Here is a 27732-nt window from a genome sequence, read left to right on the forward strand (position 1 = left end):
CAGTAAATAATACATTAAGAGTTCGAAGGTATACGAAGTATGTTTCTGTTTTTATTCGTTTAATTATCAGTGTGTACAGGGAATCCTTAGCCGAGGATTCTAATTTATTACAAATAGGTCCATGGGGTGGCATTATAGTAACAAACTTTGAGCGACATTTTCTATCCTGAGGTGTCGCTCCGATTACATGCATGAAGAAGTCACTGATGAGTACATCATTGCCTGTGCAAGTCCTAACGTTTGTATTGTCTTCTTGACGAGATATATATCACATAATATTGTCGTAAAATGTTATCATTTTACTCGCTAAATTAGATACGAATATTTCTAACGTATTTGCTAAACAGAGGCGCGGGGCTAACCGTTTAGAACTAAATAAATAATAATTTACTTAATTTAAAACACCAGCTTTCAGTGCAGGACTAAGAAGAGTCAAGTCAGTCGAGGTGATAACATTTCACGAGCCGCGTGTTATCGTTATGCAGTCTATATGCACCGCAAAATGCGCGTCGTTACATTCGTTATATTTCAAGTGCAATTACATTTGAGATTTCCAGCAAGCTGCCCCGAATACGACCGCGAGTAATTCGGTAAAAAAAAAAAAACGTGACGAACGAAATGCATTTAAACACCTTTGATACGCCGAGACAACGGCGTAGCACAGCGCAATGTACTTCCGCGTGTACATATGCACGTGTAATTCCTAGCAGAGTTACTAATGACTTCATCCGATAAAAAGAGATGCGTCTTAGGCGAGGCAAATAGCCCACATTTACGTTTCTCGATCGCCGACAGCGACGCACAATTACAGAACAATAAACAGTTTAAAAAGAAACGTAACGCCTCTCTGCTTTTAAATAAATTTACAATTCATCGTACGGTGCTAACTGAATCGTGCTAGAAGAAATATACTAATGACTTAAAAAGAATTTTGAAACTTTAAAAGCGTCTACCAAGTGGCGCATTCCCTTGCATTTTACTTCCGAATTTTTATTTCCGTTTGTACATACATTTATCCGCTACGCTGAGAATTTACGTGTTCCGCGTGTCTTTAACACAATACTGCGTTGCCGATTGCTATCAGTTACCGTAGATCAGCCCGCGTTGGACTCTGGTACGCGTATACTTTCGATAAATAATTACTAAAATAGCGATCGTGTAATAAATAATAATAACTATACGCGAAACGCGCGCGTATAGATGTGGCGACACAGCGCGGTTGTCACGGGTCTGTGTTCCTTAACTGGCCCTCTCGAATATCATTCAAAGTCCGACGAAACGTACCAACTCACTCCGCGGTTGCAGTTTTAAATAGAACTCTTTTTTCTTTTATCATCACGAGCATACAATCGACACACCAGCGGTTCCAATCATTTACCATGCAAATACAATTAGTCGTCTTTACTTACTCATTAATTCTAAACTGTAAATGTCTATTCTCCCCTGTTCGCGACGCAAGTCAGTCTAATCGTCTTTCGTAGAAAACATCCCCACAGCGCCCTTCTTGCCCTCGCTCCGAAAGATCCCCATCAAGCTGCTCCTCAGCCTCGCGTAGATCTCCTTGCGAACGGTGGCCGTGAACTTCGTCGCCAGGCAGCCGATGGCGGCCGTGGCGAAGATTAAATTATAGAACAATACTAGCTTGAAGTTGCCCAGCCATTCGATGCGCCCGAAGTCACCGAGCAAGTCGAAGTTCGTCATACCTGGGGATGCATAGCGTTGGTATTAAACAGACGCAGGGTGTACTTAGCGTCTCAGTCGCGAGACTTACCTAATATCCGCGAGAGCAGCGGTAGCGCAGAGCTGAGTACGAGTAGAAGGGCGCAATTTGCTATGAGGTGCGTGAGAGGCGTGGAATGAAACCTTGGCTGGACGCTCCTAACACCTGGAAGAGTGTACAGGCCTATCGCGCTTGTCACTGCTAAATACAGGATCACCGCCACCTCCACGGTTGCCCCAATCGGGCCGAGCTTGGACAAAGAACTGATGCCCAGAGTGAATTGCTGAAAGTCGAGCGGATCGTTAGGCTAAGTTAACTCTGCCGCGGGCGGGGCGAGGCGAGACTAACCCTGGTGCTTAGAGGCAGCGCCTTTATGCCAATAAGTAGCTCTATGGTGTTCTGAACAGCTAGCAGGGCTGTGGCAGTGGAAAGCATGAGTAACGCTAGCATGGCCAGAGGATAGAGCAAGGTGCGTCGAACCCACCAGGTCCGCCTCTGCTGGTCCAGTATCCTCCTTCGGTTCTGGACGTCTTCTAATCGCTGGGACAGGCCGCGCTGCAGAGCACCGTTCCTTAAGCACATCAGACTTGGATTCACATTGAGAAGCTCATCGTCCTCGAGCACTGAACCGTAAGCTGGTATGGACATCGGCACTGGTGAAACGTACGATTTTCCTGTGGCCTTCGCGTGCTGCAGCCTGCGTTTTGCAACAGACTGGTGAGACAACTGTGCTGTCGGAAGAGAGAAAGGGGACGAGTACGACTAACCTTCTTTGAATACAATCCTCCTCCAATCGGTACGCGAAAAATTCTTCGTCTAAATTCTTTAGGAACTGTGGTTTCACAAGAAACGACCCGACCACCCCAAACAGCCGCACGAATCCCATCGGTGTGCATACTGCAACAAAGTGTCAAGTCTCCCATTGTGACATTGTTCGAGCGTGACGTTGGCAGTTCTGAACAACGGCGAGGTACTTACGCAATAACATAACAACGCCGACGAAAGAGACGCAGGAGTAGAGGAAGGGTAAATAATAACTCCATAAGTCTGGAAAATAAGGAAGGCTTGTTATAATCTGCGCAATGCAATTGTAAGAGCGGTGAGTATTTTTATTGGCTTACTGAGCAATGTGTGCAGGCTGGACTTCTGATAATCTATGAGTGCAGACAGAACGTACGTTATTCCTAACACAAGGGTTCCCAGCAAACAAAGGACCGTCACAGTCTCATACACTCTAGCCATTACGCCCTGCGATCAAGACTAATTAGTGTACAGTTTTAGGTGTTTCATTTGGAGACGATTAATCAAGGCTGAACGATGGTTACCTTCCTGTATCCGACGAATCCTTCTGACTCCGTGAACAAGTAGGCGAACGGCAGGAACACGAAGAGAGACAGGTTTGAGAAGAGGAACACGTGGTTCCATAGACCTAGGCAAAGGAAACGGGGAATTGTTCGTTGAGACTTTCTTAACTTTTCGTGGTCACGCATTCTTATAATTAGAAATTGGTCGCGGGGGGTTCACTGCACCCCAGGGGAATTTTTGAATTACCATTTTCGTATTTATGAAGGTTTTAATTTTTCAGGGATAAGTGTACATTCGTAATATCTATTGAATGATGAAATTTATAAATGAAAAAATAGTTGTGGAAAAAGCGACTTTCTTTTATAAATTTCACAAAATTTGTAGATTTCAATATTAAGGTCCAACAATTTATAGAAATAAAAATATAAATTACTGGAAATTAAAATTCACCAAATTTTTAAATTTCAATATTGAGGTCTAAGAATTTATAAAAATAGAAATGGAAATTACTAGAAATTCAAATTCACCAAATTTTTAATTTTCAATATTGAGGTCTAAAAATGTATAGAAATAAAAAAATAGATATTAGAAATTAAAATTCACCAAATTTTTAAATTTCGATATTAAGGTCTCCACATATATGGAAATACGAATATAAATTACTAGAAATTAATATTCACCGAATTTCTAAATTTCGATATTAAGGTCTACAAATTTATAGAAATAAAAATATAAATTACTAGAAATTAAAATTTCAATTTGAGGTCTAAAAATTTATAGAAATAGTGGCAAAGAAAAAAAACTGCGTGGGGTGCGATACACCCCATGTGATAACGAAGGGTTAATGCGAGTCCTTGATCAGTTTCCGTACCTTGGATGAGAGAGCTATTGAGCCACTTGACGTAGTAGCTGTTGGGGTACAGAATGAGGACTTCGTTGCTCGCGATGGATACTGGAAGCAGCAGGGTTGCCCCGACAGAGACCGCCAGGGCGACGGTGCACAGCCAGAGGCTGATCCTGTAGACGGTCGCCTCATCCTCGTCCACGGAGAAGTAGTCCTCCCGGTCCCTCCGGCGAAATCTCGCGATTAACGCGTAGCTCGAGACATAAAGGACCAGAAACAGCAGGAGGAATATCTGGAAACAGTGGGCATTCTACTGATGAAATCCTGCAGCCGAAATCACCGACGGCTGATGACCCTTATGTACATCTGATTGTCATAAAAACAAGATACTCGATTTTTATCGTCGCGAGATAAGGGAAGCCGAGATTACTTGTTGCTGAAAACTGCCCGAGCGTGTAACACTCGCACGTGCAAGTCTTGGCTTCCACGAATTTATATTTTTACTTTAAGGAATGTGAAGAAAAAAACTTAAACGATCATGGATGCGTGCCTCCAAATGAAAAGTATGTATCACAGCTTTCCAGCGCTGGCACGGTGCTATAATCGTGAAGTAACGTATGTTTTGTTCGAGAATTTTATTTATACAGTTGTTCACCTTTTATTAGTGGAGGCCCTGGGTCTTTTTTGACCCATTTGATCACTTATATTACAGCCACTGGGTCTTTTAACCAAATTGGATTTTCACTTACTTTACAGTTCTTCTAATTTGGGGAAAACGGCCAAAAACATGAATTAATATCCACTGTAAAAAATGGAGATGGGTTCCTCGAAACTTCGAAACCCAAGAAAATTTCGAGTTTCGAGGATTCGAGATTTTGCACTTCTTTCGTGATTCGAAATTCTCGAAAGCCAGATAAGAAAAGGTATAAAATCTTTGTCTATGTTTTGTTTAACTATGGTCGATAGAGATTTATCCAAGGATTTTGTTCACTTCAGTTCTTAAATCGAGATGTTCCACTTAAAAAAAAACCGAATCAGCAAGTTTCCAAAGTTTCAGATTCGAGTTTCGAGAATTTGAAAATTAGCTACGAACCCACCCCCGTTAGAAGCGCAGTTAAAAAGTTAATATAAATGTAGACCATTCAAAGCAACTGAACACGTCGACACTATACTTAGAGAGCGCAGTTGCCATTATTTATTAAAGCCCTGGTCTAAAATCAGACCTAGGATCGTTCTATATCCTCGTGTGTTGAGTTCGATCCTAATGAAACAGTCACGGAATGTCAGAACAGAGCAAAAATACCGTTTTCCAAGCGATTACGGGATATGCGATGCTTTACAAGTGCGCTAGGCTGTTACGAGGTTACACAAACAATGGCAGGCTCAACTTTGTCCTTTAACGTTGAACTCTGCGATCGATCCAAGATTACAGTTGGTAATCAAATATTGTCTGCGCCCAAGAGTTTCAGTTTGTCTAGGAAATGATATGCTTATAACTTCGTATTTCATCGATTACAATTGCAACAGAGGCGAAACATCTCTCGCATCGAGTTCCAATCTCAAAAGAAGCGTGGTAGAAAATGGTCAAAATTATCTGCGGCGAATAATTGCAGTTCTACAATTCCTTGGGACCGATAGATGCCTTGCTAATATTTTAGGCACCGGAGGTTAGGTATACCATCCCCCTTTCCGTCGAATTCGATAGTTTATGCAAGGTGCAGTCTCCATAGCAATTTAAGTCTCAATTACAACACGCGGATGTATCACTATCAGTTCCGTCCTACCCTGTTCCCCTAAGCACATCACGTAACAAGCATACATCGTTTCCTTTTGAACGACGCATAAACAACGTGCACGCAGCAGGCCATTGACGACGGGAATTATGCTGTATTAGCAGCAAAAATTTTCTAACGATTATCTGTTAAGTTGAGTCCTTTGGAAACCAATCTAATCAACTGCACCTTTCCTACATTCCGAAATTTTAGTACTTAAGTACGCTTAAGTACGTACTTAGTGCTCTACTTATCAAGTTTCATTGGTTTTACTTTATAGAGTCACTCAGCTTGGCTTCCGGGAGACTCAATATCGATAACTTATCGAGCATGGGTTTCAACATCGGTAACAGAAGAATCAATCGAGTGGGGTACGATCCTATTTCGATTTATATTCCCTTGTCTTTGACCGGTAATACCGATAATCTGCATTATCGACATTTATTATCATTAATCCGCATCGTTAAGGTTTCTCAATAAACACGCCTCGAGATTTATATTGCCGTGCGGATTATACTTTGTCTGAAGTTCAAAGTTGCAAGATGAGTCTCTGGCAGCCGAAGACTCTTTTGTTAGAGATTAAATTACGCGTCCGTTCCTCGCGGCTATCTCTTATCTCGATCGGTAATATATACGTGTCGAAACGGTTCGACGGTAGATAAGAATCGGGGCGAACGAAGTGGGACGACGCCGCGCGGGCAGACAAGTGCGGACTCGCGATCGCCGTTTGCCATTTCTAAGCGCCGCACTCGTTAGCGTTTTAGTTGGCAGGGCTTGTCTGAAAGCTGAGAGTAGGAATGGTCCAGTCGACGGTGTCCAATTACACGAAGCACTCGAATGCCCGCGATTAGAGTCTAGTAGGCGCGATCAATTGACCTCGTCGATAACAATTGACGAAATCGATCGGTATCGAGATTACCTACGGTCGAGTTGCGTGCCTAGGGAACTCGAGACTAGAAAAGCGTTAGAGCAAACTGTTGAAAATCCGCCCGAGTTGGCGATGAAACCGGCGAATAAATTAATCTGACGATACGCAAAAACCTGACGTTAATAAATGGCCTAACGAACCTGTTCGAATAAATCTTGGCAGTGCGATTTCTCGATACTATATTCCCCTCGGCTGTCCCTAGATCTTGCTATGCAAAGTTCGAACTGCATTCGCCGTTGTATTCTATCAGGTTTGCGAAGAAAAAGAAAAGTCACGTTGCACGATGGGAAACAGGTGTCCCTGACCCAACGAATGCGTCTTAAGTCTTTCTAGATCAAGAGCACCGTTCGCCAGCTCTAAGCGACCATCTCTGCTTGCAGCGCTCGACTACCGATTAAGGGGGCACTTCCATTGGTCGATCGGATTCCAAGCCGACTCGTGGGAATTTTTTGCTCAAAATCTTGAGCGTTTATTTACGAGAACTTAAAGTTGAACGCTCGCGCTCAATTACTTTGGTGCCCTGGCTCGGGTATTTTAAGAGATCTGGGGCCAGTGTGTGAGGAAAATATTCTTGAGAGTGCGAACTTAGGCGACGTAAAGAACAGGAACGAGGAAGAGATCTTAAAGTCCGACTTTTTTACTCCACTTCGGAAATATTGGAAAAGGCAGCGGGCAGGTTTGCGCGAGCTGGATTCCGATCGCTGGAAGACGCAGTGTGCCCAGTTGGAAACGGCTTTTTTTTGCCGCGCGCTGAACGAAGGTGGAAGGAAAAACCGGTCAGGGATCAGAAGTACTGGCTGGTCAACGACTTTTGCCGTGAAAGTATTGGGAAAGCATATGCACATCGCGAAGACACCGTGTCTTCCGTTCCAAGATTCTTTCGCGCCTGGAATGCCAAATGATCGAGCAATTAAGCCCGTGGAACAATGGCCGCGAGCGCGAGCCAAGGCTGGAATAGCCCCTGGAGCCGGCCGAACGATATCTGCCGCTTTTGACGCGACCACGATCGCGTCACGAAATGCGCGTAACGTTACTAAACGTTTACGTCAGTCGGTTAAACAGGCGCGTATCCATTTCCTTAACGTCCACGCGACCGTTGCTGTTTTGGCAGCTGTGCAATGTAAACTTCTCGTACGGGAATGACCAGGTAAACGTGCGAAATGAAAATATTTTGCTATTATCGTGCCCGTTGGAACAGCGAAAAATTTTTGGCGAAGTGGTTTGGCAGGGACTCTGAATAATAGCGCTAGCTAAAAGGGAATCCTTAAAGATACTGGAACTGGTATTCTTAAAGTATTTATTCGAATCAGATGAATTTCCTTTGTGACCGATGGAAAGTGCGTTTGCTTTAGCGTTACTAAATTACTCTTCCCGCAACGTTGCTTTGAGATTTATAAACGAGCAAGCATTTGACCTCTCGAAGAGTTCTGGGTGGTGGGGAAAATCAGCAAACTTCTGTTGTACGACGATTCAGTTATCCGAATTGTTTTTGCGAGGGAATGTCGTTTTACCGTAACAATAGCGGTATCAGTAGGTGTCTCTGTTATTTTTCAAAAGCAGAGACGCCCCGTATCGCTGGATGTCAATGCGAATGTACGCCCAGGCCCACGTAGCTCATTGTTCTTATTGCGGCCGGTGCTATCTACGCAGATACTTTTCACAAAGGCACAAAAGGAACGAGCGATCACAACATAATCGCGTGTCGCCTTCATCCCGCTATACCATCCTCGGCGACACGCTCCGCGTAATCGAGCGTCCAAAAGTGCATCGATATTAACGGAATGAACCTGCATTTATCATCTTGCATCAACGATCCGGACTTATCTCCGGAAAGATTACCCGTGTCGCATGGGAGCAGGGGAGACAACAAGATACAACCATATTTTCGCTAATTTTAGTTACGTTCCCAACTTTTTTTAGCTGTTATTTATAACTTCTCCCCCTTGGAGCCGAGAGGGGGGAGGAAGGGGAATTACCGCGGTTACGAGTAATCGTAACATGTAAAGAGGTTAGCTCGATGATTTGAAGGTTAGAAACGGGGAGGAAGAGTTTTTTAGATCACGGCCGGCCGAGGACTCGTGCCGTTTAAAAATTAAATGCTCGCAGCGGAATATAATCACGAGGGAACGTGGCGTTCCCAGGAACGTCTCAAGGGGCTCGAGGAACCCCTGGTGAATTGGTCGGTCGATAGGCGAGGATCGGTTCGCGGCCCGATGGGGCATTTACTCACGATGTTCTCCCGTACGGTGTTGTGAAACAATTGCTCCCTGAGGTCCGCGTCATCTTCCATTTTTCACCTGTTTGTTAACGGATTTCTTTCGGCCGTATGTACCGCGATCGGCAGCTGAGACATTTTTCTATATCGATGCTGTTTCACCGCGACACACCATGCCCGTTTATTGCCCACGGATCGCGCGACACTCGCGCTCACATTATACGAGGACGGTGCCCCGCTCTTCAGGATCGATCGCCACTAATTGACACTCTGATTTCTCTGTGAAAAGAAAGATGGGCAAGTCACATTCCCGTTCGGCCGCCTGTCCGTGGCGTGCGGTCACGTAACAACAAACGTCGCGACTGCCGACCCTCGCGTTCCGCTTGGCAGATTACTAAAAACGGTGGCTCGTTTTGTGCTTTCGGCAGCACCGCGCCATCTACGCTCTTATACAAGGTGTCGTAGAATCACGTGGTAACTGGAACTCGGCAAATCAAAGAAACGGAGAGGTTCTTTACCGTTTCGCGATCTGGAGCCTCGTTTACGAATTACGAGGGGTCAATGTTCCGTGGTCTGGGTTGGATTTTTGTGACTGCGGATAATTGAGCGAATGAGTACACCTGAAAGAATGGTTAAAATAAACAACGAAGAATCTAGTCACGCGATGCTTTGTTATATTATTAGTATCGAGTCGTTGATAATAACAGATGAAGAAAGGAATAAGTAGATACGAGAGAAAGGATTTACCGCGCAATTCAAATAGCGCGCGCAAACGATGCGAGGTTCAAACTGGTCACGTGACGCCCTCCCAACAGCTTCCTCCTCAGTTCCGTCGCGGATTCAAATGGGGAAGTGTAATAGACTTCGTGGGTTTTATTATAACTTTACTGTGTTTAATTATACCTGTCAAGCTGCCGTTAAGATCGCTAATGAGTCCCAGGTCGTTGGTCTTTTGGTACACATATTGGTGAGTGTTATTATTCCGAATTAAAGATGCAATCGCGTAATATTAAAAGGGTAGCTGTAGGTTCGGCTCGTGCGAAGCCATCTTGTAACGGACAAGACGAAACCGGCGCGAATATGCTTCGCTAAATGATCAGTAAAGGGAATAATGTAAATAGCTCGTTTATTTCACTTCATCGAGAGAATGGAGCTTACAAAATGCACTGTACCATCATATAAATATAAATATATGAGACTCTATTATATTAGTAGTTTCCTGAGTAACGAACAACTGCAAATTCCTTTTACTCAGATCTAATAAGTTCGCAATAGATTAGTTACATGCTCGGTGTATAATATCGATACTAACGTCTACGCTCTTGCACGTAAAAAAAAAAGGGAAAGAATCGGTCGCAGAACTCAAACTCCTTCCATTTCCTCCGTCGCAACTCCTCGTGCTTTTACAATGAAAGTGAAAACCTTCGATAACAAATTAATTACAGTATTCTAACGTTACGTGTGTAATATAGGTTTAATAGTTGATCTGTTTTATTCCATTGTACAATTGTATGCTTCCTTTTCCTATCGTGTACACATTTGGACCGTAAATTAAACTACCATAGGCATAGAGATCAAACATTTAAGACGACGCCTTGAAATTTCTCGTACGTGTGACGCCTATCTCATCGATTTAAAAATGTGATACTACTTCTTGTGTCCGACAGCGATTCGCTCTCTTCCTCTCTCCTTTGTTCTGGGCTAGGTTTGCTATCGATATAAAATCTGCTATTAACAGTGCTAAATCCATTCGCCGTGGACGCAGCGGAGCCAAGTGAACCGCGCCTCGCAATAAACTTTTAAGATTTCACGTCTCTAGGGCGTGGAACACGTTCGCTGCCAGCGGAGGCTATGAATTCCGTTTAGGCAAATTTAATCGAACACGCTTATATATCACAGATTTTAATCTTGCTAAAGAGTATTACATATTTCCGACGCTCCACCGTTACTTTCAATATATTTGCCGCGGGAAAGTACTTCCATATAAGCTCCCTTCCGCCGATCGCGACTCGATTTGTGCCGCGGCGCGACTAACCGCTCGATCTTTAGTCAAAATTAAGAACCTGTGTATATATGTCTAAACAATCCTCATAGTGCACTGCATATACCTTACGTTAACAACAAAGTATTAAATAGCTAGTTCGCTTACAAGCCTCGTTTAAGTAGAAAATCCTGCTTGAGACTTGAATTTAGTAGGATTCTCAAACAGCAGTCCGATTAAAAGTGATGGATAGTTGGAGGACAGATTTGCTCTGCTACGCGGCCACCTCTCCGAAGTTCATATGCCCAGTTTCCTTGGCGTGCTGCTGGGCGGCGATCTGTCCGTTCAATTTCATCTTGCAGTCGTTGCACATCAGCGTGAATTTCTGAACGTCCGTGAACTGACGACTAGACTTCACTTCCCTCGCCAGCTCGGCAGCTTCCAGTAATATCCTCTCGTCCTCCGTTGGGAAGATCGTTTGAATGCTGCCGCCCTGCGTGCGGACAGGAAAAGGGCAAACTTATTGTCGACATTCACAGATATTAAGGGGTCTTATACGTTTCTCGGCGCTAAAACGTGGTCAATGTTTGCGAGTGATTCAGGGATAAACTGTTAATCCGATTGGTTTAATTCTTTGCGTGTTTTATTCGGATTAATAGTTTATCCCTGAATCACTCGCAAACATTGACCACGTTTTAGCGCCGAGGAACGTATATGACCCCTTAAGGGGTTATACCTAGTCAGGCAGCTGAAAAGAGGCGCGGTAAATATTTTTCTACGAAAAAATTACCAAATGTTCTTTAAATGTTGCTCTTTTAAGCGAAAAAAGTTCTGTAAGAATATATGCTTCCGCTTCTTAAAAAAAAAATTCACAAACATTCGCCTCTTTTCGGCCGCCTGACTAGGTATAACCTCTTAATTCGCATTGATGCACTCACGTCGAGCGGCTCTAAATACAGAGGGTCGTAGTGAATCCCGTCGAATATCAGGAAAACTCTTTGAGCGTAATGCTGATCCTCCCCGAATCTGTTGATTATGGCGTTAATACTATCGATCACCGCTATCTCCAATCCGTAGAAGCTCGATAAAATAGATAACTCTATAGCTCCTCCCCACGAGTCAGACTTCAAGATCCATTTACAATATTCAGGGTTGGGTCTACCCAGCAGAGCTTCCGAGTATTCGTCCGGATCAGCCGCTACCGCGTTCGCTATAATCTCCCTCATGAAACTGGCGCAGCTAGGGTCAACCTTTCCTGGAATATTACTAGGAGATTAAATGGTATGTAAACCGCAGAGCGTGTAGGAATAAAATAGACAGAAACATTGGTGCATTATTTACAAGGAATTTAGTTTACATAATAGCAGGTACCATTGAGCACGTAACCAACGCTGGTGAACAAGCATGAGTTGTCAGCGGGCACGACTTTCTTCATCAGCACGCCAGGCGTGTCTGTGAAGTTCTCTTCGCTGACTATGTGAGACCTGCCGATGTCCTCGGATCTTTGTTCTCCGTTGTACAGAGGTGGCTTCTCCTCTACGATCAGGGTGTCCCCTGAAACGATGCCGCTCTCCTCTACGGTAGCAGTATCGTTCTCGAGATTAATCGCCTTGGGTGGGAAACCGCGTAGAACGTGGAGGGCTCTGACTGGTATTCCCGTTATCTCGACCAGTTTGGTCTTCAACTCGGACACCTTGTCCTGGGGCACCAGTCCGCTCACGACCTTTTGACCCGATTTCGTTTTGACCTTCAACACGAATCCAGTCATCGTTCCTGCGATTTATGTATATGTGTGTACTATAGGTATATACTGAATTGACTAGACGAGAATTTAGTCCTATATCCCGTGTGTATCTCGTTCGATCAGCTGTTAACACAGCCCCACAACAGAATTTTGCTCGGTTTTATTAAGACGATGATCATATCACGAACGAGACGTCGCCTCGCGATTCACACGCAGCACATGCTTTTTGTAATCGCTTCTTTGTTGATAGCAATTATCTCTCGCGACTAATCATCGTACTTTCGACAGACGTAACTTGCGGACGCAACGATCTTCGTTCACGTCTCTATCAATGAACATTGCTGCGAGTGTTTCATAGGTATATTCTTGCCGTGCAGTTGGTAACGTTACGGGTTTTTAAACTAGACACTAGAATGTCGATAATACAGGGAGTAGATTGTTCGATTATTCAGGCTGCCTGTGAGTGTCCTGTTCCTGAACGCAGCATCAGGGCCCGATATAGGAGGGCGCGAGCAGGGCGGCAAATTTGGGGTCGGCGAAATTGGTAGAAAGAGAAAATTAAAATGAATAAAAACCAATTAAAGAAATAAAACTTTTTGAAACGCGGTAAAAATGTAGACAATATATGTTTGAATTTAGTATCAAACTTTACAATTAAATATAAAGGGCGGCAAAAATCATTTTTGCCCAGAGCGGCGGAAGAGCTACATCGGGCCCTGCGCAGCATGTGCGGTTGTCGCTATTTAGGCGTTCAGCCAATGTTATTAATAAATGCGTTATATATGCAATCGATAGGATGAGGTTCTGCGGGGTGAGAAAATGAAGAAATTCTCGGTAAAATATGTTTATTCATATCATACACTCAGAAATGTTTAGATATATAAGTTTGTAACGTCTATTGGTAACACGTTTTATCGAGTTACCGACCGGGCGCAGCTTGGCGCGCAATTTGAATCGATGCCGATGGCATCGATCGCTCTTAAAGCGACTAAATAGAATGATCACGAACAGTGACGTGCTGAAATCACGCCCCACGAATAAATATAACATATTTACACGAATTTACAAGCCGTTAGAAGTAAGGGACAGATTCTCCAACGAAAACCTTCCAGCGCGAACTTATCCTCTATAGGAAAGTACGAGAGCCGCGATACTTGCTCTTCGATACACTTTCAGTGTAATTCCTCTGGTCGTTTCTCTCCAGGAGATGCGACTCGCTCTTCTCATTAGTCGAGGGTGTCTTTCCCTGTCTTCGGTAACAGGAACGACATGAATCCACATACTGAAAACGAATTTAACTCTTTTTTACACTTTTTCCGTAAATTGTCGCATCAGGTGGGAGTAAATTTACGGGATGATTCTGTAATACGAACACCAAAAGCAACAAAATTGCGGTGGGAGCATCATTTTCTAGTTATTAGTGTTTAAATATTCTGGGGCGCCTGAAGCACGGCAACTCTGCGATCAGCAGCGCGTGTGGGTCAGTAGGGCTACCGTCGGCGGTGCGCGCAGCGCTACTGCCCTCTGCGCGCCGCTCACCGTTGGGTTGCCGTCTCCAGGCGCGCTTGTCGCCAAATTGCCGTCTCCAGGCGCCCCAGACCCGAATCTTTAAACACTTATAACTAAGAAACGAAACCTCCACCGCAATTTCACTACTCTTGACTTTCGTCTTATTTTGTCCTATAGAATCGCCCTGTAAGGTTCAAGGTTTATAGAATCGCTCTGTGAAGGTTCCAAGGTACTTACAGAACAAAAATGCCGCGAATATAACAATAGGAACCACGCAGGCTAAGTCGATCAGGTAGCCAAATAGCAAATTGCCAACCAGGGCGCCTAACCGGCCCATTGTGAGGGACAAGGCCGCAGCCATTACTCTGAAAGTGTAATTAATCAATTAATTCACACAGACACGAATATATTGTATGATTCATAAAGTAAATTAAGCGTCACGACTAAAAGGTCTGGAGTATTGCGCAAATAAAAGAAATTTCACCAACGAAAGATTCTTTTTCATTACATTAGAAAACGCGAGTCATCGTTGTTTTTAACGTTATCATCGTCCCCGTGCCCGATTGTCGCGACGAAGCGAACGGCATCGGCGAACGATCGTAAATCACGCGTCGTCCGCCGGTGTTTGCCCGTTTCTCCAATAAATAAGTCAGTCGCCTGCTTACCTGAGATTCGTCGGGAACATGTCGACGATTACGCAATAGACCAGCGAGATACCGAGGGACGTGAGTGCCTCGAACACGCAGGACAGTATCAGGTTCTGCGTGGAATCGACGACGTAATAGAAGCCCACCGTCACGGCGCCAGAGACCAACAGTGACATGACTGGAAGAATTTATTTCACACTTAGCAACGATCACGGAAAGATAACTCGACTAGAACTCAGAAACAATTTACTCCACGCTCGGATTACCATAGTATTCTACTACGGGGGGGCCGCAAAGCCTTTTGCACCCCGAAGGATCTGATACGTACTGAGGAAGAATTTAGCGCCAAGCTTGTGCACGAAAAGTGGCAGGATGATGGATCCAGGAATGCAGGCTAGCCCGATGTACACGGTGTGCAGGTAAACGGAAGGGGCGATCACCGTCTCGCATCCGTAGGGATCTAACATGGTCGCGTTATCTGACAAAGACGACACGATGCACACCGAAGTCGTTTCACCTGGATTGTGGTGCTCGAACTGCTCGAACCTGCAAATGGATACGAAGACGATGAAAAGGGATTCAATATACCTAACGACACTGTGGGAACATAAGAGGGAGCCCGGAACATTCAACAGACTTCGGTGGAGTAGTTTTCGAAGCGCTCGAACACGGGATAGCGCGGGGAGCTGCTGAGGGGTCTGGGGGCCTGCTGCGGTCCCGAGCCTGGGCAGCTCTCCGAGCTCTCTCCGCCCCACCAAGTGGATGGTAATTTTTTGTACGATTTATTTTAGGTGCCTTTGTTCTTAATGATTGTACATAATATCAAATAAACAAAATTTTATAAAAAAATAACTTCAGTGGAGTCGGTTAGGCGGCTACCCAATACGCAGAGGATCGCGGGTTCGAGTCCCACTGCACCGAGGTCCTTTTTTTCTCCCACAAACATCAAGGAATTACAAAACCTATTCCTACGATACTAATTTACCAATCCCCTAAATTATCACCTCTGCTACCTAGCAGCACTAAACTCCGAACTCAAGCAATAGTATACCAAGAACCATAATCGCTACCTGGTGAATAACTCTGGAAACCAGACCATCAGAGTGTAGTAGCTGCTGGTGAGTCCAAACTGTATGCCACAGGCTAGCAGTGTGTTCCGAAGGTAGGGCGACTTGCACAGCGCAGTCGTGAGGTCTTGCACCTCCTTGAGGAGCACCTTGAGGTCCTTCCTCTTGTGCAGCTTCAACGACCTGGTGCTCTTGTCCTTGGTCTTCTCCTGCAAGCACTTCACCTGGGGAGGCAGAAATTCGTACCTATGAAGAGGAGTGCTAATACCTCGCCAAGGATTCAAGTACACATGGATAGCAGCTTGAACAGAAGCTAAGGTGGATCCTCGGAATGTAATTACCGGGTAGGAGTCCGGACTTTCCCCAGTGTTCTGCGAGTAGATCCACTTGAAGACCTCCAGAGCAGCGTCCGTTTCCCCACACTCGAGGAGGAACTTTGGACTCTCTGGGAAGGCGAATAGCCACAGGCCTAGCATCAGCGAGGGTAGCGCGCACAGCGCGACGAAGAGATTCCAGGACTTAAAGTAGAACATGTCCGAGACGTACATGAAGTCCATTGGTATGATCAGCCAGGCGATCACTGGTTCAACAAGGAATAGGAGAAGCATTAGCACGAGAAGTAATGGCGGGAACTCAAAGCGAAAATGGCTACCTTGATTTATTCAAGGACCATGATACTCGAGGTAGCCATTTTGGCACGATAGTGACGTTATTGATGCCGCTGTTATGATTGTATCGTGCTACCATGGTTGGCGCTTCGGTGACTTCAATGCTGCGACAGCGGCATCGCTGAGTTTGAAGCGTTAAACATCTTTGGGTGTTGAAAGAGAGTTGGAAGAATGTTTGAAAAAGTCTCGCGTGGTTATATACAGGGTGTCCCAGTGGAAGCTGAGCACCCAAATATCTCCTTTGTTCTTAACAATCTGAGGAAGTGTTTAAGGCTCTTCTTTCAAACTCTCTTCACTTCTCAAAGCGAAAATTGACTGGTGATGGAAACATGCAGAAACAGTTGATGTTAAAGAGGTACTCACATGGTAATACTATAACTCCGATCGTCCAGAACATTTCCATCCAACAAAGGACTCGCTCTCGGTACTTTGTCGGCTGGAACTCCCCTAAATACGGAAAACAAATTCCCATAGCTCCCGTGACGCTGTGTAAACGGGATAAAAATGAAAATAGAAATAAAATAAAAATAAAGACGAACGAAATCAAGTGAGACAGAGCTGGGGCTGGGGGTTATAGATATTGTTGGAATACTTACGCGAATCCATTGAAGAAACGGAACGCCAGGAAGACCCAAAAGTACTGGACGAAGGAGGAGATGATACCGACGACACCGTCCATCAGTAGCGTGACGATTAAGACGACTTTGCGGCCCTTGGTGTCAGCCAGGCACCCCCATATATAGGAGCCGAGCACCATGCCTGTGAATCCGCGGGGAAACACGTGGGGTTTGTACAGTTTTGATAAGGGGTTTAGAGATATGGTGATTGCGGTGATGGGCTCACCTAACATTGGGGATGCTGTTAGCCACCCCTTCGAAGTGGAGTCCATCTCCAAGTCGCATTGCGCAGCTGGCAGGACGAACGAGAGTATCGTGACACCTATCGCGGTGTCCATGTAGATTAAGCCGCATATTGCCAGCAGCATATAATGGAACTTTCCGAATCCTAGCGGGAAAGTAATTAGACATGTGTATGCTAGGGTGGCTGTTATTTTCAACTTGAGACTTATTTTGCTCTCACCCCCTAATATGGTTCCATTTCATAAAAAAATAGTCCCTGAAAAAGATTATTGCAATCGCACAACAGGAACGGGTGCCGACCAGGCCTTAAAGTTTAGAATTTGAAGAATTTCTCAAAAATGGTAAGCCCTATCGAAATTTTCTTCAAATAGTATTAAAAGAGCATTCAATTTTCTACAATTACTGTATATACAAGTTATTCGTGCTTCCAACCATTTCTTGGATAATAGCGTTTGAATATAGAGAGATCGGCGACACGCGCGTATAGACAATACGTCACGCCGTACAGGTGGGACGCGTGAAGTGCGGACTTCTCTATATTTAAAAGCTATTATCTGAAAAATGGTTGGAAGCACGAAAAAATTATAAATACAGTAATGGTAGAAAATTGAATGCTCTTTTAATATTATTTGAAGAAAATTTCGATAGCGCTTACCATTTTTGAGAAATGGCAATAAACTTTTTCAGGGACTATTTTTTTACCAAATGGCACCGTTCTAGGGGGTAAGAGCAAGGAAATACAAAAGCAAAATTTCGACACGTATAAATAAGGGCCACCCTAGTGTATACTTTCGGGGAACTGACGAGTTCTAAGTGAAAAATATGAAATGCGAAACATGAAAATAAGGGATTTGTCAGTTAAGAAGAAGGGCAAAGAAAATGAAGGAATTCTTCTTAAAAATTAATCGATAAGTTTCTGTACAACAAAGCGAGCATTCCAGAAGGCGAATAAGTCTCCTTCTGCCCCAATCGGCAGAGGCTGTTTAAACATTCTACGCATTGTCGTCGATAAGAAGCTCATTTTACGCGACTCGTTATAAATTATAGTTAAACAGTGCTCGTGAACTTGCTACCAGCCAGTCTTTTACGACGCTATCTCCTCCGATTTATCAAAACACTTGCACAACGTCAGATCATTATCTGAGAAGGTTGAACAATGTATTGCTTCGTAGTGGAATTTCTGAGGAGATCGTTGAATACGATTGCTCGGGATAATTAAAAATAGTAGGAAACGATTGTTCGATAATCAGATGCTGGTTATTGTTGCACATACTTTAAATTATCTGCCCACTTGTTACTTAATCGAGGAATTGAATTTCGATAGGCGATATTAGCTGGATATGCAGATTCAATAGGAAATCATCGTCGAGATAGTCGTCTGTCTGGCGACGCTGAGCCAGTGATAAAGCTTTCAACAGGCTCTGATAGCTGGCCGGGCTTATATCGTTTAATTAATACGCAATTAGTTTGAAGAAGCGTGCAAGGCTTACCTGTTACGGTGATTGCATGCTCGAAATCGGCACCTCCGTCTGCCAAGAAGTCGAGTCCTGTCGCAAACCAGAGATTTATCAGTGACAAAGTATTATATGGAGCAGGCAAACAATTCAACCAACAAAGCTAATTATGACCCCAAAAAAGTGGAGTCACGATTAGCTTTGGTAACGTAGAGAAGAAGGTCTCTAAAATGATGCAACAGAAGAGTAAAGTCAGCATGACACTGGGTATATGTTTCCCCTGTTCTTTTACAATATTTGTGCACATGCTCAATTCCCTGAAATTTTCCATTCAAAATTCATTACACTCATGCTGCGATGACTCATATGTGCGGGCCCTGGTCTCTGCGCAAGTAGAACAGATCAAGCAATAGGCGGGCCAGCGTAAGCTTACTAGGGCAGGCGAGCAACACTGATAATACAAAATTTGAAAATTCGTGGTGTTAGTATCAGCAGGAGAAATACCACTATTGTTATCACTAACACGTACCAAACCTTCTAGTATCATCAGCACTAGGGGTATTAGTCCTAGTAGCATCAGCACTAGGGGTATTAGTCCTAGTAGCATCAGCACTAGGGGTATTAGTCCTAGTAGCATCGGCACTAGGGGTATTAGTCCTAGTAGCATCAGCACTAGGGGTATTAGTCCTAGTATCACCAGCACTAAAAGTACTAATTCTAGTAGATCATCAGCACTAGGAGAACTAGTCCTAGTATGACCAGCACTAGCCCTAGTATCACCACTACTACTACCAATTCCCAAGCCTTCTACTACCAGTAACATTCCATCATAACTACTCCCAATAACATACCAAATCTACCGTCACCAGCACCAGGAGCACTACTCCCAGTATCGCCAGTACTTCTACCAACCCCCAAAGCTGCCATTACCAGTATCACCAGTAACACTACTCCCATTACCAGTCCCACTACTCCCAGCAAATACCAAGACCCTCACTAGCAATACCAATGGCACAAATACTAGCGCTACTATCATCAACGCCAACAGAACAGCGATCAACCGCCACTGTACACCCCGCTGCATCTCTCACTCCTAACTCCACCGGAGCCTCTTTCAACCTACCCATATTGGCTCGTTACGTTCCGAAGATCTGCGATGCGGTATAGGGTGGCGGTCGTGTCAGGTGGTGTCGGTGATGATCCAGGTGCCAGGCGGGCCCCGGTCGCCAATTCGCTGCACTGTCTCTTCCTCGGGCGTGTGCCACGGTTTTCTCCTCGTCTGCAGCCACTGCACCCTACGCTCATTGGTGAACACTCGGTGGTATTCGATCGCCGTCTTTATCGCGCGCAGCAAGTCCGACGAGTTGCCTCCACCGGGGGCCGATCCCTCCCGATCCACTCGCGTCGAACCAGCGGACCCCAAGACCCTCTAAAGGTCTGCCTACCTGCGCTTCGCTACCTTCGCCGATGATCGCCCGAGATGTCCTGCAACTGCGAGAGGGGACGTTCGTACTCCCAGGTCGTGGTGGTCTCCAGCCGATCGGCGGTTAACGAGCAACTGGCCGAAAATTGATCGCGCCTCGACGTATCTAGAACTCGGTTTTCGGGAGCTGGGTTATTGCTCGCGAGATAAGATACAAAGCCTCCCCTGCTCCCTTTCTTTGCCCCTCCACGCCCACCCCGCTTGTCGTTCCTTCGCTCGTGCCTGTCCCTACGAGCGCCTCTGCACACATGTCAGCCGGTAATGTGTTTTGCAATTGCAACCGCATGACACGATAACGGAGTTGGAACAGCCGTCACGGGATTTTTAATTGCTCCGGATTAAGCGCTTCGATTTCAAGTTACGCGAAAACGGTGATACGCGCTGGGCTCCGCATCGGGACACACGGGGTACATTGGAAGAACGAAACAATTGGATGACTTTTAGGGTTGATCTCACCCCGTCGGAGTGAATTTTCGGAGGAAAAGAAAATGGGCCTCTTGGGTACTTCAAGGTATTCCACATTCGTACGAAGTTTCATTAAAATTAGAATTTTGGGGGTGGGAATGAATGTTCCCTTGGGAGGTAATGCTTTATTCACCGACTTCGAGCGGCAGGGTAAATTTTCAGCCATCCCGAATATCGAGTTACATGTGTTACGTGCAAGTAAACATTCACTTGTAGTGAATGGAGTTTCCCGATTTAGAATATACTTTTTCAAAGTACTCATAGTAACTAAGAAATCCTGAAAGACGGCAAAATCCTCTTACTTAAGAATAATTGGCTAAAACCTGGCATCTTTATGTTTTTTGAGATGCTGAATCCGAATATGGTGTTATTTTCTGTGTAAAAAAATTTCCTAAGGTAGTTCTCTTAAAAAATCGTTTTTTTTTTGGAGATAACTCGAAAAGGAAAGGCCGGAGAATTTTTTAAATAGACGACTTCAAAGTTAACATGGGGAAACATGACGAAAACACTTAGAATTTTATTCGAACAGGGTAGAACTGTCAATGTGAAGATCGTTGAATTGGTATCTTGCCCTAAGGGCTCAGTTGTGGCCCTTGGGAGTTAAAAAACAGGTTAACATGTTTTTTTAAAAATAAATTGGTGCGGGGAATCAGAAAAAAACATTAAAAAAATTCTTCGGCCTTTTCTTTTTGAGTTATCTACCAAAAAACGATTTTTTTATTAAGAGAACTACTAATTAGGAAATTTTTTACACCAAAAATAACGTTATATTCGGATTCAGCACCACATAAAACATACAGATGCCAGGTTTTAGCCAATTATTCTGAGATAACAAGATTTTGTCGTGTTTCGCTAATAACATGAGTAAAATAGGTCCACGCTAGATATAATTTTCAGGATTTCTTAGTTACTATAAGTACTTTCAAAAATATATTCCAAATCGGGAAACACCATTCACTGTAAGTGAATGTTTACTTGTTTTGTGCACACCCCGTTTTTTTTACAAGAAATCTTCTTTTTTATAAATAGTTGTGTCGAAAAAATGGGATGCGCAAATACTTATTTAACCCGATTTGGCGCCCCTAGGCTAGAGTTTACCGCCCTTTCCATGAAAAATCGTCAATATCACAACTCGCATATGAGTTATTACTAATTTGAAAGTGAATACTTTTTGAACCTGTTCCAAGTCGGTCAAAGTAGCCAAAAGAGAAACATTTTGCTACCTTTTTCAATTTCTTTGGCCCCAAATTTGCAGCCCTAGCCTATACACAAATCCCCCTTTTTTTTACCTGGGGAAATTTAGAAAGGAAAATTCTACCTGCGTGACATTACGGGTCAGAATGGCATCTGCCGGGGATTCGAGGGTTCACCGCTGCCCTCCGCGATGGGGCGGATACCGTGGGTCGCTCGGTAGCGGGTTCGTTATTTACGATCGAGTAAAAAGAACGCCAGCCTCGCATTGTCTAAACACGAGGCTCGCAATAACCGCGTCAAGTGTTTGCCGGGGAATCAAGATGGTGGTTGAGGTAGCGTGTTTGTCAGGACTGTATATCACGCGGGAATAGTGTCGCGTTTCTCGGTGTTACCCAACGCGTGATACCGAAATGCTTGTTGGTGAAACGAGAAATTTGAGTTCTCCTGAAATTCTAATTCTTCGGGCCGGCGCGATTTAATTATATGCTCGAATTAACCGAGCTCTTGCAAGGGGCAGATAAACGAAGTACTTAGGAAAATATAAACATCGATATTGCTATTATCTGGCTTCCCATCTATTTTATCGAGACTTATTTATGACCGCGTTATCTAGAAATCCGTTTGGTCATGGGTGCTTGGTCGGAGACGCCTGTGTAGCGTGTATAGTACGTCTTTATGATCGCACGTGCTACCGTCTAGCTCCTGGGACCTTTGGAGCAATAAACCGATCCGTATTCGTCATCGCTGGTGCGCCGATACGCGTACACTGATGCGGAAACGATAGGGATATTTTATTCCAACCGAGGACGACAAGCGAGACCGATTCGTGCTAGAAAAAACTAGTGCGGACTGGACAGAGCGATAGGGAGTCTACTCGTATGTGAGCGTAAACATGTTTATCGAGGCTGTGCATCGGTAAACATGTATTACCGTAGATTTCGGTGTTTGCCTTGATAGAATCGCGTGGGACGAGAGACACTATCAGATGGGAAGGCTCCGAGGGTGGCCTTGGTCTGTTAACTTAACCCAGATGTAATCTGGACCTTGAGACAGCTTTCAGTGGGTTTCCAAACGGACCTGACCCGACCCAAAACCTGATCCAATTCTAAGTTAGTGCGAGGAATTTTGGATATCAGTGAGTAGAGTTGGAACGTGAGTTAAGTTAGAGTGGTGTTTAAATTTAGTGTCCATTAGTATTTCGAGTTCGAAGTACTGATGTAGTTGTAGTTATATTTAAACCCAAGATATAACCCAATTCTAAGTTAGTGCGAGGAATCTTGAATTTCAGTGAGTAGAGTTGGAATGTGAGTTAAGTTAGAGCAGTGTTTAGATTTGGTGTCCATTAGTACTTCGAGCTTGAAGTACTGAGTAGTTAAATATAACCTAAGTCAAACTCAATGTAGACTTAAGCCAAATGCGAAGTAGGTAAATCAGATCTAAGTCGTCTCAAGTTGAAGCTAATTTAACTCAATCTGCTTAGACTGAGTGAATGTCGATCATAACTCACTTGAAACTAAACTCGGACTTAATTCAAATATAAAGTAGATAAATCTAGTCTAAGCAGTCCCAGCTTTAACTCAACTTAAACCTTGATATATGTAGGTCCATCCTAACTCACACTAAACTCAAGCCGGACTTACTTTAAATATAAAGTAGCTAAATCAGGCCTAAGTTGTCCCAAGTTTAACTCAACTTAAACCTTGATATAGATCCACTTTAATTGACTCTAAACTCAACCCACACCCAGATACACGTCCCTCCTAACTCACTCTAAATTCAACCCATCCCCAAATACTTATCTAACACCCCACCATAAATCTTTCCTCCAACATCTCCAACTATGTTTCCACTTATCCCGTATTTAGTGACAATTATTATCCCCAGAGTAATTACCACTGCTATCACCCAACTGATCGCAACCACCGCGCAAACAAAAACGGAAAGTCGGCATCACGAGACTTACGGTTTATTGCCAGCTGATCAGCCGTCGATTACCCACCGAAAACTGGATGGGAATACCGCGCGGCTTACCGTAAATCGACACCGTAAATCGTGATCGATAAAGCGCGCTATTTTATCGCCCAGCTGAATCCAGACACTGGCGGCACAGAATGGAATCTCATCGATCGACGAATCGCCCCTCCCCCCCGGCTAGAAACCCTCCACTTACAATTAGACTCCATCGCTAACACGTCCCGTTGTTTTCCTACGGTCAGGCCCGTCACATCACTATCGTTAGATCGCCCGGATAAATACGTAATCCCCCGAAACGAGAGATTTATCTGGCCGCTATCGCGTCGTAAGTCGAGCAGATCGTGCCCGATACTTCCCCGACGGATCGCACCGTTCAGGTGAGTTACGATTGCCCTGATCAGGCGAAGGTCTCTCCGCTTGGGCTGCCCAAGTTCGAGTTTACCTCCGATATCTCTCCGCTCCATCTGCTCTCGCGTCGTAAACAATTCGTGAATCGTAGGAAATAACTTCATCCCGTAATAAGGTGCTCGACGCTTTGCGGAAATATATTGCCCCGGATCAGCCCCGATTATCCAGCCACCGATAGTCGGTTAAATGATCCTCTTCCTTTCGGACCCCCCGCCCCCTCGCCGTTTCGTTAATTGTTCTGAAGACTTCGGCGATTAGCGTTCCTCTTTCGGACGCCACTGACAGTCCGGTTATCATTTTTTAGATGGCGAAGCGCGGGGGACGCCGATTATCAGCCGCTGAAAGGTGGCCGAGGATCGGGAATTCGGAAAACAGCCAAAGTAGTTGCGTAATTAGGAGGACGGTTTCGACGGGCTACGCTTTATCAGAGCACGCGAGTAAATAGAGGTATGTTTACCTGGTTTAAGACGGATTGCTAGACATTCCTCGGGGGAGCACGCTTTTTTTAGGATTCTCACTTCGTCATGGTTTTATGATTTGCAAAAGCGATACGCGTGTATAGGATATGTATGATTATTATTGTAATCGTGTGCGAATTGCTTAGAAAGGTCCTGGGATGTAGAAGCAAGTGTTACAGCCTAGTTGTTGCACCACTTATATTTTGGTAGAGTGATTTCGGTTTTATTCTCAATTTTTAGTTTATATGTAAGATGTGATTAAACCTGCAGTGATAATAAATTGGAAAGAAAGCAGAGTGTATTAAATAGAAATAAATAAAGTAAGTAGTAATAAGTCATCAGAAAACAGTGTGGCGATAAGTGAATGGTAAGGAATTTATAGAAATAGTAAAGGTAGTGAGAAGTAGTCTGAAGTAATGAAACTTAACGAAGTTAAATATTGTAGTAGTTATCCATAAACGCTGTGGACGTGCGTTTGACTGTCAGAGCGAGATGGTAAAATGACTTGTTTTAAATTTAGTAATAAATGTACCATTTTTAAGTATGAAAAAAGTGTATTTCTAAGTACTGTAAATATGTATATATTTTTTTAACAATATAGAAATGAAAAAAATATGAATAAAGGTTTATTTTCCTTGCACAACGTATTTTATAAATAACCAGTATACATTAATTGTGGACAGTTCTAGTGTTAAGCATGGTAGACAATAAATTTGAACGACCATCTCATTTAAACCCTCCTATAGAAACAGAGATGGGCAAAATTTGTATTTAAATAAAATTTCGAATAACGAATAGAAGTTAAAAAAATTATTCGTCATGTGTGTAATAAAGTTAACTCGGATTAACGGCTGGTAATTTTTTTTTAACTTTTATTCGTTATTCAAAATTTTATTTAAATAAAAATTTTGCCCATCTCTGTATAGAAGCCAAAAGACGTACTTCAATTGTGAACTAACAACGTGACTTTTTCCTTTCCATGCATCCACTTCCCCTAAACAGAAGTTTAAAAAGAAAACACTGTAAAAAAATTCAAATATCAAGAAAGAAACCTGCCCAAAATATTCTTCTATCTGCACACTGCAGACTCCCTGAAAAAAAGAAATGGCCAACAATCCTTGCAACTAACCCAAGCCACGAGAACGCTTCGAAAATCCCGTAATTTTCCGACGAGATCGAGCGAGTCGCGCGCGTGCACGCAGATGTTGGCAGCCATCGCGTTCGAAAGTGGCTTCCCGCCAAAACGCGTCCGATCGCCAATCGTAATATTTCCGTCATCGATGCGACGTAACTGTGCCATCGATGACCATTAAAAATAACGATCCTCGAGTTCGATCCGCCGCTTCCGACCAAAGGAAAGATCAATTATATCATAACGGATCCACTCAAGGGCCTCCCCGATCAAGGATCCCGATCCAGGGGTCTCGATCAACAGACCAGCGTGCATAGAGCCACGCGACGCTGGTCCGGGAAATGGCGTCCCTCCAAATCCGCTCTATTTCGGCCCGTTTCAATGTCAACCGCGAACCAGGAGGGGCCAGGGGGCGGAGAGAATATAAAAAGAAGGACGGGTCGATTTATCGAATGGGGATCGAGGGAAAGAAATCGTGTGGTAACGGGTGTCCTCTTACCCCTCGGTCGGCGGCGTCTCTTCTTGAGCGTTTCCTGTCCCGTTGACACCGGAACTCCTTGACGGCTGGCGCGTACCTTGTCGACTGATATCCCACCCCGTCTATCATTCATAAAGTTTCTCTGTTGGAGCTAGCCCGATCCCTCCTCGACCAGCGGCCCTCCCCTCCCCCAACCGCCCCGTTGAGGGAGTCGGGATTTCTACCTCCCTCCCTCTGCGTCCGCCCCTCCGCCCCGCGGAGAGCCCTCTGCAGCATTGCTTGCGGCAGGGGCAATGGCAGGCGCGGGTTCGCGGTGGACACCTTAATTAGAATTTCAAGTCACGGCGAAGGACTGCCGAAGACCGATGGCGAGCCGCGCGGGGCGCCTAAACGCGCGGTTCCTTCGCCTCTTCTAATTCGGGCCGGCAGTCGTGTCGCGCTTACGCGACACGCTGCAGCACCGGCTCGAGCCGTGTCTGGGTCCTCTGCGCTCTGTTCGGCCCGAACCGTGCACCTCCAGCGCGACCCAGCTGCGATGTGCTTAGCGGGGAATACAGTGCGCTGCTGGGAAGATGTCCAGCGAGGCGGAGCAGGGGATAGTGGGGGTACTCCACTCGCTACGCCCCTGCCACGCTCGCTCGCCTCGTATTCGCTGGTAGCGTCGCGGCGGCCAATAGCGGCGGTGCGTCTGCCCCACTCCTGCGGCTGTGTTGGAGAGGAGGTGGGCCCGGGGGCGTAACCAATGGGACACGCTTGCCATCTTCTTAGAAACAGTAGGTACAGTGATTGGGAGGATTTGGCTTTGCAGGGAGGGTTGGCTTTTGGGAGAAATATATTAGCTTTAGGTGAGTGAAGGGAATAGTGTTTTGAGGGAATCTAGTGGGTTGTTATTTGTTGCTTCGAGAGGGATTAATAATCCTTTTGCTTAGAAGTTGTGAGTGGGAGATAATTTTTATATTCCCTTGTTAGTAGTTCAAGTATATTAATCTGAGTCATCAGAAATAGTTGCTAGAAATTTAAATTGGAATTGAAGGGATCACTGTTTTGGGGGGCCTAGTAGTGTGTACTAGTAGCCCCAGATGTTGATATTGATGGCTTAGTGCACAAATATTTTATGTCCACTTTTTGTGAAATTTGAGTTTTCATGTGCAATAAAAATCACATTTATATCTACTTCATATATTTGTCAAAAATAATATTTTTCTTCATTGTGTCTCCCTGAATCTTATGTACCATTGCATGTTTAACCCTGTTCTTCTCGAAAACGGTAAAAAAGGACACATTAAGCCATCGATATTTTCTTGATAATACTTCAAGTACATCACTATAGGTATCGTAGATAATGGTACTTTAATTAAGGGAGATTCTGATGGATGAGGATGGTACCCGGACGTGCTGCCTGCGAAAAGTGAACGTTGAGTCTTAG

The 27732-nt window shown here is 44.5% G+C and overlaps 3 protein-coding genes across 6 annotated transcripts; all 3 read right to left on the reverse strand.

The window, feature by feature from the left end:
• Window positions 1–31: 31 nt before the first annotated feature.
• Lili (LMBR1-like protein lilipod) lies at window positions 32–9189 on the reverse strand. The gene is made up of 9 exons (XM_076825801.1): window positions 8800–9189; window positions 3897–4161; window positions 3046–3149; window positions 2842–2968; window positions 2699–2767; window positions 2488–2617; window positions 2069–2417; window positions 1772–2003; window positions 32–1703 (listed from the first exon to the last, which is right to left on the reverse strand). The coding sequence occupies exons 1-9, from the start codon at window positions 8857–8859 to the stop codon at window positions 1465–1467; spliced, it is 1575 nt and encodes a 524-aa protein (XP_076681916.1). The 5' UTR covers window positions 8860–9189; the 3' UTR covers window positions 32–1464.
• A 704-nt stretch (window positions 9190–9893) lies between these two features.
• On the reverse strand, window positions 9894–12849 carry Yod1 (Yod1 deubiquitinase). Its single transcript, XM_076825809.1, has 3 exons — window positions 12137–12849; window positions 11704–12020; window positions 9894–11258 (listed from the first exon to the last, which is right to left on the reverse strand). The coding sequence occupies exons 1-3, from the start codon at window positions 12531–12533 to the stop codon at window positions 11040–11042; spliced, it is 933 nt and encodes a 310-aa protein (XP_076681924.1). The 5' UTR covers window positions 12534–12849; the 3' UTR covers window positions 9894–11039.
• A 488-nt stretch (window positions 12850–13337) lies between these two features.
• On the reverse strand, window positions 13338–26428 carry LOC143375689 (synaptic vesicle glycoprotein 2B). Of its 4 annotated transcripts, none has more exons than XM_076825062.1 (12): window positions 26328–26428; window positions 19838–20205; window positions 18751–18807; window positions 17244–17405; window positions 16997–17159; window positions 16764–16885; window positions 16074–16312; window positions 15736–15956; window positions 14994–15211; window positions 14684–14843; window positions 14256–14383; window positions 13338–13791 (listed from the first exon to the last, which is right to left on the reverse strand). In XM_076825062.1, the coding sequence occupies exons 2-12, from the start codon at window positions 19839–19841 to the stop codon at window positions 13736–13738; spliced, it is 1530 nt and encodes a 509-aa protein (XP_076681177.1). In that variant the 5' UTR covers window positions 19842–20205; window positions 26328–26428; the 3' UTR covers window positions 13338–13735. The 4 variants fall into 4 exon arrangements, with proteins under 4 accessions (XP_076681177.1, XP_076681178.1, XP_076681176.1 ...); XM_076825063.1 differs by lacking the exon at window positions 26328–26428 and having other exon boundaries at window positions 19838–20009; window positions 20160–20303; XM_076825061.1 differs by lacking the exon at window positions 26328–26428 and having other exon boundaries at window positions 19838–20289.
• Between the last annotated feature and the right edge of the window lie 1304 nt (window positions 26429–27732).

The sequence above is a fragment of the Andrena cerasifolii genome, chromosome 13 (assembly GCF_050908995.1).
Source record: "Andrena cerasifolii isolate SP2316 chromosome 13, iyAndCera1_principal, whole genome shotgun sequence".
NCBI classification, from domain to species: domain Eukaryota; kingdom Metazoa; phylum Arthropoda; class Insecta; order Hymenoptera; family Andrenidae; genus Andrena; species Andrena cerasifolii.

Coding starts and splice junctions, on each gene's coding strand:
- Lili (XM_076825801.1), bottom strand. CDS start 8,859: ATGGAAGATGACGCGGACCTCAGGGAGCAATTGTTTCACAACACCGTA. Junction 3,150..3,896: donor CAATAGCTCTCTCATCCAAG/GTACGGAAACTG, acceptor TCCTTTGCCTAG/GTCTATGGAACCACGTGTTC. Junction 1,704..1,771: donor GCTGCTCTCGCGGATATTAG/GTAAGTCTCGCG, acceptor ATGCATCCCCAG/GTATGACGAACTTCGACTTG.
- LOC143375689 (XM_076825060.1), bottom strand. CDS start 19,671: ATGGGAGTAGTGTTACTGGTGATACTGGTAATGGCAGCTTTGGGGGTT. Junction 17,406..18,750: donor GCATGCAATCACCGTAACAG/GTAAGCCTTGCA, acceptor CTTTCCCGCTAG/GATTCGGAAAGTTCCATTAT. Junction 15,212..15,735: donor TTTCCAGAGTTATTCACCAG/GTAGCGATTATG, acceptor ATCCATTTGCAG/GTTCGAGCAGTTCGAGCACC.
- Yod1 (XM_076825809.1), bottom strand. CDS start 12,533: ATGACTGGATTCGTGTTGAAGGTCAAAACGAAATCGGGTCAAAAGGTC. Junction 12,021..12,136: donor CGTTGGTTACGTGCTCAATG/GTACCTGCTATT, acceptor GTAATATTCCAG/GAAAGGTTGACCCTAGCTGC. Junction 11,259..11,703: donor TGTATTTAGAGCCGCTCGAC/GTGAGTGCATCA, acceptor GTCCGCACGCAG/GGCGGCAGCATTCAAACGAT.